The sequence below is a fragment of the Onychomys torridus genome, chromosome 4 (assembly GCF_903995425.1).
Source record: "Onychomys torridus chromosome 4, mOncTor1.1, whole genome shotgun sequence".
NCBI lineage: Eukaryota > Metazoa > Chordata > Mammalia > Rodentia > Cricetidae > Onychomys > Onychomys torridus.
Window position 1 is genome coordinate 116,682,353 of NC_050446.1, and position 13,537 is coordinate 116,695,889.

At 48.6% G+C, this 13,537-nt stretch overlaps 2 protein-coding genes across 4 annotated transcripts in view; both read right to left on the reverse strand.

Annotated features, from left to right (window-relative positions):
* The window catches only part of Zswim1 (zinc finger SWIM-type containing 1), a 23,392-nt gene continuing 9,855 nt past the window's right edge, over positions 1-13,537 (reverse strand). Inside the window, exons 1-2 of one of the 3 annotated variants that reach the window (XM_036186128.1) lie at positions 3,147-3,668; positions 1-1,679 (exon numbers count right to left, since the gene is read on the reverse strand). In XM_036186128.1, coding sequence (XP_036042021.1) covers positions 167-1,537 — 1,371 coding nt within the window. In that variant the 5' untranslated portion in view covers positions 1,538-1,679; positions 3,147-3,668 and the 3' untranslated portion in view covers positions 1-166. Of the gene's footprint in view, positions 1,680-2,425; positions 3,127-3,146; positions 3,669-13,537 lie in introns of those variants that run through there. The other 2 variants (XM_036186130.1, XM_036186129.1) reach the window with 2 other exon arrangements.
* Zswim3 (zinc finger SWIM-type containing 3) overlaps positions 4,250-13,537 on the reverse strand; it is a 20,299-nt gene continuing 11,011 nt past the window's right edge. Inside the window, exon 2 of the mRNA XM_036186127.1 lies at positions 4,250-6,628. Within this exon, the coding sequence (XP_036042020.1) occupies positions 4,699-6,628 (1,930 nt within the window). The 3' untranslated portion in view covers positions 4,250-4,698. The remainder of the gene's footprint in view (positions 6,629-13,537) is intronic.

The following is a 13,537-nucleotide window of genomic DNA, read 5'->3' on the forward strand; positions in this document are numbered from 1 at the left end:
AGGAGTTCAAGGCCAGTCTCAGCTATATAGTAAGTTTCAGGCCAGCCTAGGAAATCTAGTGAGAGGCTGTCTCCGAATAAGAAATAAAAAGAGGCAGTGGTAGGGTGTCTGCCTAAGGTACGTACTGCTCTGGGTTCAATTCCCAGTATTGGGTATGTATGTGTGGTCAGAGCTGTACCTGCTCATAAGGGCCGATCCAGCTGTCGGCTAGTTCCCTAAGGGTGCTGTAGCGACGCTCAAATTCCTCCTTGCTACAGTGCTGTAAGAGCTGACCTACCTCCTCAGTGAGGAGAGTCACGGCCAGGTGCTTATCCAGGGTGGCACTCCACTTGCTTCCCAGGATGCTGTCGAGACTAGTGGCACAGCCTGAGGTCCACTGAGCCTGTAGCATGTCAGGCTGGAGTACCTGGTGGCGGGCACTGAGCATGGCTAGGATGTGCCGGCAGGGCAGGTGGAAGGCTTGGTTAAAGTAGCAACTACAGCTGGCCGGGGACTGGGGCTGGACATTGTGCGTATCCTCCAGAATCTGTATGTTCACTTTCTCTGAGCCAGAGCCGATGAGGTGCATGGACTTCTGGACCACAGCAAGCTCCCCTAGGCATAGCTGGGCTGCTGGCCCCGTGCAGATGGCATTGAGGGAGTGCTGGATACGGGCTTCCACCAACTGCTCTGTGCTGGGGTTCTCAAGGCTGGCATCTGGAGGAGTGTGAGCGTCCTCGGGGGTCACAGCCAGGCTGAAGCTTGCTTTGTCGGAAGGGTTCTGCTGCATGTATCGGAACACGGATGCCATGCCTTGTTTCTCAAATGGAGTGGTGCCAAAAAACTGGCTGAGGATGTGGGCTGTGACCTCCAGGCTCTGGAAGTACCGGCTGCTCTGGGCCCGGCTTCTCCAGCGGTGGGCCAGCCAGATGCGGTCGTTGAGTAACCAGTGTGAGTGGAGCTCAGGTAGCCTGCTGGAGGGGACGCAGTTGCTCAGGAGCGTGTACAGCTTCCTCAGGTTGCCAGCTGTGGCGGAGCACATTGTGCTCTGCAGGGAGGACAGGAGGACACTTTGTACAGGCTGCTCTAGGGACAGCTGATAGAATTTACCCTGGAGGAACTTACAGATGTGGAAGGCCGAGAGCAAGACTTCAGCTGCCGGGAACTCCATGGTCAGGGTGGGCAGCAGGAGGAAGTGGGGATCCACCAGGATGGTACAGACTCTTTCCCATGCTGGGTTAAACTTTTTGAACACCTGGAACATCTGGGCCAGGCCTTTGGCATCTTCATTGGTAGGGATAGCAAAGTACACTGCTCGGGCAAGAGGACCCTCAAGCTGTACCCGGGGTCCGTCTACCAGGAAGGTGTATAACACCTTGCCTCTTGGGTTATAGGTCCGGTGTATAAATAAGACCTCGGGGAAATGAGCAAAGAGATCTTGCATGAAACAGCTTTGGTAGTTGAAGGCATCCAGCTGAGGATTCTTGCCAACCTGGTGCAGAACTGTAGAAGGGCTTGAGTCCTCAATAAGAAGTCCATTCAGCATTGTGAGGGCCATGGAGGGTCTGGGAGGTATCTACAGCCCACGCTAGGATGCTTCCTCTGCAGGATTGCCGTCAGGAAAGCATTATGTTTCTCAAGTGCCACGTAATTCAATGCCTGAAGCTAGACTGTAGTTTTAGATTTTTGTTCCAATGGGCCTATGGAAAGGAAGAGACACTTAAAACAGTAAGGACCTGGCTCTTCAATTATTTATCTGGACAATAATTCAATATTTATCAATTTTTATCAAATACATGCCCCTATGTATTTTTCTAGGGGCAGATATACAACAAGTACATAAGGATACATTGGATAATGGTTATAAAAACCACAAAAGGCTGGGCGGTGGTGGCGCATGCCTTTAATCCCAGCACTTGGAGGCAGAGGCAGGCAGATCTCTGTAAGCTCGAGGCCAGCCTGGGCTACAGAGCGAGATCCAGGAAAGGCCCAAAGCTACACAAAGAAACCCTGTCTCGAAAAACCAAAAAAAAAAAAAAAAAAAAAGAAAACCCACAAAAATGAGAAACAAGTCAGAGAGGAGTATGTTGGGGAAGGCAGGACACATTAGTTAAAGTGGCAAGGTCTCTCTAGGAGAGATTACCCTGGATATGAGATGGAAATAACAAGCCAGCCATGGAAACATACAGTTCCCAGGGACTTAAATAGACATGGAGCCAGCATAGTGGTGTGGACTTGTGATCTATGCTACGGAAAAGGCTAAGGCAGAAGAACCAGGCCAACGTTAGCCTGGACCAGTTTAAGACCAGTACACAAAACCCCTAACAACAACAACACCACACACACACACACACACACACACACACACACACACACACACACACCACACCCACCAAAACCAAAAACCAAACCAAAGGACTGGGGAGTTGGGTGTGGTAACACACACCTGCAATTCCAGCACTTGGGAGGTGGAGGCAGCTGGGTCAACTCAAGGTCATCTTGGATTATATGTGATTCTGTCTGAGGAATAAAGACTCGGGGCTGGAGGATATAGCTCATTGGCAGTACAGGGGACTGAAAACATACAGCCTTTATTTTTCTACACAGGGGCACTGCTGTGTGGACCTGGCTTCCCCCCAATCCACAGGAATCCTCTCACCTAAGCTTCCTAAGAGCTGGGATTCAGGCATGTGTCACTACATACAATTCTTTTTAAAAATAACCTTCTGAATGTTTGTATAGCCTTTATGTTCACAAATTATTGTAATTCTTACAAACTCTTTTGGTCCTGACATACACAAGGAAATAAGCAATCACTCAAAATTTGCTGTGAAATATTAGGCAAGCCAGTAGCCCTCTCTGAAAACTGAATTCCTTTCCCTATAAACCGGGGCTAACAGTTGTGTATAGCTTTTCCTGCTTCTACATATAAGCCGATTGGCTGCAAGGCTTTATGCAAATGTTTCCTGTTTGGCTCCATTTACTGTCCCCATTTCACAGATGAGAGTCTCAGGTTCAAAGACAGATGAGAGACAGAGGTTCAAAGTCGTAGGCCATTTGTCCACCATTAAGACAACTGGAAGCCGAGTCTTTGGCTCCAGATCCTGATAGCATCCTATGGGGTCCAAAAAAGTGGACCGGGAAGGGAAGGCGGCCTCTGACCTCACCTGAGCCCGGGTGTGAGACGCGGAAGGCTGAGGTTCGCGTTCGAGCCTAGCGGAGCCGAAATCTACCTCCCACTGGTGGAAGCTGTATGCCCTAAGCGCGGCAAACCGGGTCCACGCCTCTCCTGCTGAGACCGCTCACCCACCGGCAGACAGCAGACGCGGCAGCCATTTCTCCCACTGGGCCCGCCTCCGACTGACTGACGCTCCGGCTTACCAATCACCACGCCAGCTTCTCAATGACTCAGGCCAAAGGACTAAAGAGCACGCCGCCGAACTTGGGAGCTACGGACCAATCCTGGACTTGGCAGCTCCTGGGCGGGCGCTGTTGCCAGGGTTACGGGGGCTCGGCCGGAGGTAGCCAATGAGAGCCAGTGGAAGGATGTTCTCTCCAGGAACCGGCGGCCCTAGGGCGGAACCTCCCTTCGGTCTAAGGAGGTTGGAAAAACCTCACCTTTCAAAGGTCAAAATGGAAAATAAAAAGCCCTGTTTTATAAGGGAACCTTTTGTTTGTTGGGTACGGAGCTGTCGAGCTCCGAGGAGAGAGACGGATGGGAGAAGGTGCAAAGGTCGTACTTCGTTCTCAGCCTTGTGGAGAAACTGAGGCCTGTAATTGCAGCTATTGAAGGGTTGAGGTAGGATCAAGAGTTTGAAGCTAGCCTAGGAAACCTAGCAAGACCAAGTCTTAAAAAGCTGGGTGTGGTGGTACACGCCTTTAATCCCCCGCGGGAAGCAGAAGCCAGCCTGGACTATATATCAAGTTCCAGGCTAGGCCTCTTTCAAAAAAAAAAAAAAAAAATTTAAATTGAATTGGCCAACAGCGTCCCAGAAGTGGCTCGAAGTAAAAATCTAGGCTTTGGGTCTCTTCCCCTCCCGGTCCTCTTGTCCCTTTCCTGAACAGAATGAACAAGGCACCCTAACATCAATGCTGCAGGCTTAGCTGGTAGGAAGAGGGCAAAGTGGTGCTACATTACTAACTCTGACTCTGAAGCACCAGGTTCTATTTGGCACCACACCCCATTAGATAATACTCAAGTTTCCTTTAAAATGAGAACGTCTGAAGCCAGCCTGGGCTACATGAGACCCTGTCTCAAAAAACACAAAAGTGAAACAAAAACAAAGTCACTTTATTAATGTGAATAAAAATACATCACAGGTATTTTCTGAAGAGCAGCGACAGTCAAGGGCCACCCTCCTCCCTCCGTCTCAGAAAACAAAGCTCACTGTGTTTTATCCTATCCTGGGCAAGGGTTCATCTCTGTAGGGTCGAAGCAATTTGACCTCTGGGGCTGGGGAGGAAGGGGCATGACCTTTCAGTATGGAATAACTTTGGCTTTGAACAATGAATGAGCTGTGTATAGAATGTCAAAGGTAAGGCTGAAAAGGGGCAGGTCAAAGGACTGTCACAGAGGTGTCCCTATCCCTCCACTTTAAGATCTTCTTAGCCCTTACCTGGGAAGACACTTGATTAAAATACTGACCTACAGTGTGACCCGCCCACTTTGAACCCTCAAACTTCCAAGGTTTGGAGACGCAGTGCACTAGTACAAACACTTCAATCCTGAACCATGGCTTCAGCAAGAGGAAGGCTGTCCCCTTCCTCCAGCTTTCCCCAGAGAAAAGGGAGGCACCCCACATCTTTGAAGTCAACTGGCTGCTGACTGGCCTCGGGTAGCTGATAGGGGTCAGCCCAGATGTCCACAATCTTGCGCAGGGTGGAACAGCGCTCCTCCAGCTCCGGCCCCTCAGTCTGCATCAGCAGGTTTGCCAGCTCCCTGCTCAGGTCCTGAATCCTGTGGTTGTGACCTTGCGTTTCCGGCTGCTCTGTGCGTGGGATTACGGCGCGGTCCTGGAGCTCCCCATTGGGTCCCAGGAGGTGCTGGTACTTCTTCTGCCATCGGCAGCACACCATGGCTTCCCCTACCGGCTGCTGGCTGGTGTGCAACAGGGCCAAAATGTGCCGGCAGGGCAGATGGTAGCACTGCTGGAAGGAGCAGCTGCAGCTGCAGCCGTCTTTGCTCACCTGGTGTGAGTCTTCCAGCAGCTTGACAGCTACAGAGGAGCCAGCCACGTCCACCAGGTGGGTGGAGTTCTGCACCACCTCCCACTCATTAGAGCACAGCTTGTAGGCTAGTTCAGAGCCACTTTGGTGCAAAATGTCCAGCATGCCACCTTTGCAGGATTGATCCTGGGGTTGTAGTGATTGAGACTGCTGGGAATCTGGCTTTGTCTCTTCCACAGGGAGCCTGGTGACATTCCCCGCACAAACTCTAAAAGGCTTCTTGGGCCTTGGGGGCGTGCTGGGGAGCTGAGTTCTTTTTAACTTGGGAGAATTGGTGGGCAAGCTCTTCAGACCTTTGGTATTAAAGAAGTCTATGTAATCCACAAAGTGAAGGATGCAGTCCAGGAGGGACCTCTGCTCCCGAAAGAGGCTCGACACCTTGCTGGTGACTATGTCCAAGCTGTCCATGTAGGTGTTACATGCATGCAGGCCCTTCCTCACATGCATGTACCAGAGCAGTTCACAGGAGAACCAATGGGCCTGGAGGAACATGAAGAGTTCCTCATCCAGCAGGGCTTGGGACATCTGACAGAGGTTCTTCAGGCTTGCATCGGAAGAGACAAACACGGCCTCCCGCAGGGCTTCCTTCATGAGCCTCTTAAAGGATGCGTTTGCAGAGCTTTGATGTAACTTCTTCTCTAGGAGTCGGGTGGTATGATAGATGGAAAGGAGGATGCGGGCAGCGGGGAAGACCTCCTGAAGAATAGCTCGGTAAGGGAATGAAGGGTCCACAAAGACCACCTTGACCTTGGGCCAATCAGAGTTGAATTCTGTAAAGATATTAAGCATCTTGGCCACAGAGGGGGCTGTCTCAGCCTTGAGCACAGCGAAATGTACCACTCGACTCTCACGCTCCTTGTTTTCCACCAAGAAAGCATACAGAATATGGCCCTGGCTATTCTCCACACGGTGCAGCAAGAGATTCTCAGGGAATCGGGTGAACAGGTCACTCATCTTGCTGCTCTGGAAGCTGAGCCGGTCCAGGTCTTGACTGGTACCCACGCTGAAGGAAGCCATGGAGCCCTCATCTACTGAAAGGAAGTTTTTCATCACTTTTGCTATCTTGGCCAGATCAGAAGGGCTGATGGCCCCCTGCTTTGGGTCTGAGGGCAGGTGCGTCTTATCTAGGCAGAGAGATGGTGGTTCTACTGGGAGTGTCTCTGCTGCATCAAGGTCTCTCTTGATGCTGAGCTGCAACGGCTGCAGTTTATGCAGACACACTGCCTTCTCAAGTTTGCTAGCAGGGGCTCCTCCAGCAGTGTTAGAGTCAACATGTATGTGCTGGGTATTCATCTCGCTGATAAACAGTCTATCTAGGTTCTCGTTGTACTGCAGGAGCAAGTATGCTGGACACCTGTCCACCTTCCGCATTCTCTTCCTGTTTGACTGCGTCCGAATACAGACAAATTTCACCTGCACATATCTAGGGAAGGTAGAGGTGACAATGAGAAAGGTGTTGGCTGCCCCTCTCTTACAAGATAAGACCTGGTAGCCATTTATAATGACCAATGTTTCCTAGAGGCCACAGGGTAGTGTGGAATGTAAGGAAGAAAATTTACAGTAACCCCCTGGCCCCACTGTTTTCACCCCCTCCTCAAGACCATCTCATTCTAACACCCCCAGTCCTCCATACAGTTCCAAGGCCAACTTATTTGTCTGTGGTTTTTAGTTTGGGGACGGGCATGGAACTCATGATATATAGTCCAGGCTGGCCTTGAACTTGCTGCAACCTTCCTGGTGAAGCTTCCCACAAGCTGGGGTTACTATACTGGGCCTAAACGCCCCATTTTTTCACTCTGCCTGCGGCCATTTGTGGCTGCCAACAACCCAGTCTGAGGTGGGATGTAAGGAGCTGACGCAGCAATAGAGTGCCTGGCTAGTTCCTCCTCCTTGAAACAACCTCAGACCTATGGTCCTAGCACCTGGGAGGCTGTGGCAGGAAGGCTGAAAGCTCCAGAGCAGATGGGGCTATGTGGCAAGGCCTTGTCTTAAAAACAAACCCAAAAAACCCCCAAAGCCCTCCTCATTCATCTGGGACACAACTGCCTGACTCCTCGACAGAAGCTTTCTGAGGACTGGTCCTTTCCACTGAGCTCTTCAGAGTGCCTGGGAAGAGCATGTGCCGGGGCTTATCTGTAGAAGAGAAAATGTCTGGTTGTTCCTGTAAAGAGAAATGTTCACACCCTGAGTTGCTTATGTTTTGGTCTATGACGGAGAGTCTGAACCATCTAAGAAAGTCCCCACCCCTGGAGCTTTAGCACTTTAGGTGGAAATGGATTATTCCAAGGGGATGGTTATCAATTATTTGCTTTTTCTTTCTTGTTTCTATTCAACTCTTGAGTTCAAGGCCCAATCAAATCTTCTCTTCTCAGCCTTTATGGATGACCCCAAGCTACAGTAATTAGTCCCGAATCTGAATTTATCACATTCAACTAAAAGGTCTTCTAGACCTGTAGGTATCAATACAACTAGAGGTGAGAGGGGACTGACTGGAGGCCGAGTTGAGTCCTTTGCATCCTGGCTGTCACTGGGAAGCTGTTTGACCCTGGCCAGTCGCTTCACCTCTGTGGATACAGTATGTCCATTATAAAATGAGACAACCTCATAGGTCATGAGACTAAAGGAACCACAGATAAAACAGTTAGCCCAGAGCTTGCCTTGGCCCTTTGTTTATGTTAGAGCTAAAGTTAGCTGCTTTTACAGTTCCCATGCAGGGGAACATTTAGTGGGGATGTCTCCAAGTGCCAGGACTAAATCATTTCCCAGTGTATTCCTAGTTCCAAACACAATGCTGCTCCTTCAGCAGATGCTTATTAGTGATATCATAGGTGAATGAATCACGGACCACCAGTGGGTGGGATGGGTCACACCCCTAGCCTCTGGGAGAGGCCCAGCTGAAAAACCAAGGGAGAGGGGGGAAATCTAAGCCTCTAGTGTGACACAGCACAGCCTGGGAGCTCCACCCATACTTTTCCAAACACTGCTATCCAGCTGGTCCAGTTTGCCCACCCTGTGGGGCAAGTTTAGGAAAACAGGACATGTCAGTCTTATGGTAACAGGGTGGAGGGGCCTGGGGCTGAGAATGTCTGCATCTGTTGTGAGCACAGTGCAGGGGTGGTGCCATTTCTAGTTTTGGTCGGGAAGGGCTTGGAGCATCCAGTAGAATGGCAAGGCCAGCAAGTGAGCACCACTGAAACCGTAGTTTTCCGCCGTTCTCCACCTTTTTGTGTCTTAGAATGACAAACTGCCCACAGCTTCCTATGTTCACTATGAACTGCCTTCTGGAAGTTGCTTATGTTTTTTAAGATTTATTTTATTTATCATGTATACAGTGTTCTGTCTGCATGTTTGCCTGCAAGCCAGAAGAGGGCATCAGATCTCATTACAGATGGTTGGGAGCTACCATGTGGTTGTTGGGAATTGAACTCAGGACCTCTGGAAGAGCAGCCAGTGCTCTTAACCTCTGAGCCAGCCCCATGCTGCTTATGTTTGTGCCTTCCTTTGAATGAGCCTCCTACCCTTCATCCCAAAGAGGAATTTGGGATACATGCGGCCACCATCTTTCCTAGAAAACTGGCTCTACCCTTCTGCTAGCTCTGGTCATCAGATTGACTTGCCATGTATTCAGCGATGGTTCCGGGGAGCCACTGACAACCACGAAGCTCTTTTTACTATCCTTGGCTCTATTAGCATCTGCAGCCAGCCTGGGCGGAGTCCTGGGCATTCTTCTAGTTCTTCCTTCTTACCCAGTCTCCCTCCTTTCCTTGCCTCCATTTTTGGGAGGAGTGGTGTGGTGGGGAACAGGGTCTCACTTCATGGCCATCTTCCTGCCTTAGCTTACCAAGTGCTGGGATTTCAGGTACCACCCTGCCCAGCATCTTCCTCCCTCCTTTCCTTCTCCGTTATGCTAGGGTTCAAACCCAGGGCCGTGCACAGCCAGGTAAGTATTCTGCTACCAACTTGACTCCAGCCTGTACCTACTCTGTGAACAAGTCTTTGCAACGTTTTCCTACCACCACCCCATGTACTGGAGATTGGTGCCAGGCAGCACTGAGGCCCTAATTCTAGTGTAAGGCTGGAGAGCTGGCTCAGAGGTTAAGAGGCTGCTCTTCCAGAGGTCCTGAGTTCAATTCCCAGCAACTACATGGTGGCTCACAAAAATCTAAAATTGAGATCTGGTGCCCTCTTCTGGCATGCAAGCAGACATACAGGCAGAACAATGTATTCATAATAAATAAATCTTAAAAAAAAGAAAAAAGAAAAAGAATTCTAGCATCATCTCCATTTTGCAGAGGGAGACAGGCTGAAGGATAAGAATCTAGGATCTACTCTTCCAGCTAACACTACCACATGAGGGTTAAGCCAAGTTTGCGTGTCTATAGTCTAACTACTTAATTCATTTTCTTTAAAAAATATTTCTGTCTCTGAGGTCCCTTTTTCAATCTTCCTCATTTGACCCTTACCACATTGGTTAGGTTCAACAATCTTCTTATAGACAGATCTCTAAACAGGACAAGATGGCTGAACAAGTAAAGGTGTCTAGAGACCTGAGTTTGATCCCACCAGAAGCTGGAGAGAACAGACCTCACAAAGTTGTCCTTTGATCTATTCACACGCATGCCCCACCCTCCCCACCATACTAGCAAGTACACCAATACCTAAAATTCAGTTAAGCCGGGTGTGGAAGCTCATGTCTGTAATCCCAGCACTTGGGAAAGTGAGGTAGAAAGCCTGACATGTTTGACGCTAGCCTTACCCGGGTTGTATGAAACCCTTGGTTCAGTCCCCAGTACAGCCCAAAACAAGAAACAAAGATGATTTGTGCTTGTACTGAATATACACAAACACTCCCCTTGTCATTAATCACCAAACAATACATTGTAATGACTGTTTGCACAGTATTCAGTAGGGTGAGTAATCTAGAAATGAAAGTAGGAAGGGAGTAGGGCATATGTGGTACGATGCCGTGTCATAGAAGAGGCTTGAGCACCAGGGATTGTAATGGGGGGCATCCCGGAACCCAGCCCCTGACACTGACAGACAACCACAGATATAACTAACTCCAAACTGTTGCTTATCCACTCTCCATCCTGCTGCCCTCCTGACAGACAGACACAGGGCCAGTCTTACCCAGCACAACTCCATGCTTGGAGTAGCTGGTGCTCCCTAAGCCAATTAAGGTAATCTTGTGAGAACTGGGCATGGACATCTGCAGGAAATCAAGGAAGTGTCTGGACACCACGTCTGCATTTGTGTCACGTGGGGAGCTGTCCTGAATACAAGCTCCAGCACAGAGAATGGAAAGACCCAAGAAGCGTGGCCAGTGACAAGACCACACTTGGAGGCTCACTCTGAGCCATGGACTCAGAAACCATTTTCAGTCAGACTTGTTAGTTAACCGAGGACAAAAGGATCCACTCAGCTGGGTAGAGTAGCACGTGACTATTTCCAGCACTTAGGAGACTGAAGCAGGATTGTCAGGGCCAGTTTGGAATATGTAGTACATAAAACAAAGAAACAATCCACCCGCCCCCACAAAACAAAACAAAACAAAACAAAACAACAAAAACCAAAATCTACTGCAGACATTTCATAGAAATTAATAAAAAAAAAAGATCAGAATGGAAATTTACCTTAAAACTGAGGCTATAGCTGGGCGGTGGTGGCACACACCTTTAATCCCAGCACTAGGGAGGCAGAGGCAGGTGGATCTCTGTGAGTTCGAGGCCAGTCTGGTCTACAGAGCAAGATCCAGAACAGGCACCAAAACTATAGACAAACCCTATCTCAAAAAACCAAAAACCAAGCCGGGCGGTGGTGGAGCACGCCTGTAATCCCAGCACTTGGGAGGCAGAGGCAGGTAGATCTCTGTGAGTTTGAGGCCAGCCTGGTCTCCAAAGCGAGTTCCAGGACAGCCTCCAAAGCTACAGAGAAACCCTGTCTGGAAAAACAAAACAAAACAAAAAAACAAAACAAAAACCAACCAAACAAACAAAAAAACAAACCAAACAAAACAAAAAGCCCACACTTAAGCAAGTACATACACACACAAGTACACAAACATATAAACAAGTATACACACACAAATTAAGATTACAAGGCACAGTGATACATGCCTGTAACTTAAACACTCTGTAACGTGAAGCAGGAGAACTGGAGTTGGAGGCCTGTGGGCAAGATCCTGCCTCTCTCAGACAGACGAGTTGGGTAATTGCACAAATTTGTAATCTCAACACTCAGAAGGCAGAGGCAGGAAGATCCTTGGAAATTCAAGGCCAACACTGCTAGCCAGGGTTATGAAATGAGAACTACCTCAAAAGAACAAGAGCAGGCAAGGCAGTGTACTAGTGGGTTTTTGTCAACTTGTCTACATCTGGGAAGAGGGAATTTTTTTGTTTATTTTATTTTTGAGACAGAGTCTCTCTGTGTAGCCCTGATGATTCTGGAACTTGATATAGAGACCAGGCTGGCCTCAAACTCACAGAGCTCCACTTGCCTCTGCCTCCTGAGTACTAGGATTAAAGGAGTGAGACACCATACTGGGCAAGGAAGAGAGGATCTTAAGTGAGAATATACCTCTACAAGATTAGCCTGTAGACAAGCCTGGTGTACATTTTCTTGATTAATGATTGATGTAGAAAGGCCTCCATCTACTGTGAACAGTACCACCCCTGGGCAGGTGATCCTGTATGGTATAAGAAAGTAGGCTAAGTAAACCAGGACGAGCAAGCCAATAAGCAGCATCCCTCCATAGCCTCTGTATCAGCTCTTGCATCCAAGTCCTGCCTTGAGTTCCTGTCCTGACTTTCTTCGATGATAGACTGTGATGTGGAACTGTAAGTGAAATAGCTAGCTCCCCTCACCAACCCCCCTTGCAATTTGTTTTTGGTCACGGTGTCTTATCATGGCAACAGAAACCTAAGTATGGGTGAAGAATGATTGTTGCTTAGTTATGAGGGCTGGAGTTCAGATCCCAGCACCTATGTGCTGCAGACTCTAGTTCAGAGGGATTCAAGGCAGACTTTTGGCTACTGCACATGCACAGGTGTGGGGAACCCATACAATAACACATGCTCACACACATTTAAAAACAACAACAACAACAAACCCTCAAACTGAGAAGGCCAGGCAAATAGTATGACCGGCACCAGATAACTCAGTTAAGAACTAGGTCTCATTACCCATAAGAACCAGGTTCAAGAGGAATGGCAAGGTTTTCCTCTATTGATCAGGGTATGAATAGACTAGGGACTTGGGCTTCCTCCTCCCAGAGGAGATTTAGCCTCCTGAGATGAGCTCCACTCCCACTGTGCTGTACCTAATAAACATGCTGAGGTTCCAGGTTGCAGATGTAGCAAACCCCACCTGGTCCCAGCTCACTGTGGGAAAAAAAAAAAAAAAAAAAAAAAAAGGAACTAGGCCTCAGATCCTGCCTCTTGAAACTGGACAGTTTCTGAGGAAGTCACGATCAAAGGGCAATCAATCACTAACACCTCCGACAGCAAGGACAAGGGCAACTGCATGTACTAGGCCTGAGCCAGCACCCACAGTATCTCAAGGCAATAACCAAAAGAGGACAAAGCCTGGAACTTGTCCAGACTTGCCCCAAACTGGAAAAACTATAGCCTTAGCCATCCCCTGCTAGCCCTAACCTATCAGGACCGTACTAAGACGATTGCCACTTGCATAAGCCAATCCTAGACAGAAAGACCTCACTGCCTTTAGAATTCCTTTAGCTGTGTATAAAAGAGCCTGCAAGCAAGAACAATCAGACTGCAACCCACAGAACCAGGGAGGCTACCTAGCAGGGGGACCCTAGGATGACTGTGGCTTATAATAAGTTTGGGTTTTGCTCAATCACTGGGCAAGCCTCAGTGAAACATTTCACTATTAGGATAAGAATTTGTACTGTATCAAGCTGATAATAGAAAATCAATAAATAAAAAAAATTGGAAAAAAAAAAAAAAAAAGGCCTACCGATGAGCAGTCCCAGCATGCTGGGACTTTCACTCTCTCGGGATAATAATGATTGCCTACATGGATGGCGGTCCTTTGCGAGATTTCTTCAGGACCCTAACAAACACAAAAACCCAAACCAACTTCATTTTCTTGTTCCTGGTGCAACTTCCCCAAAGTCTATGATGTTTCTCAATTAACGTTTTGCTTTACAAAAATATTTCTGGCCTTTATCAAGCTTCCTAGGGTCGAATTCCTGCTATGCAAACCTCTGCTCTTCAAGGTCCTAGCGCCCTGCTTTCCTGCAGGCTTCAGTCCCCGCTTGGTCACTTCAGGAGGCTGGTGGCTTACCATCATTGCTTTTAGAGATTTCACC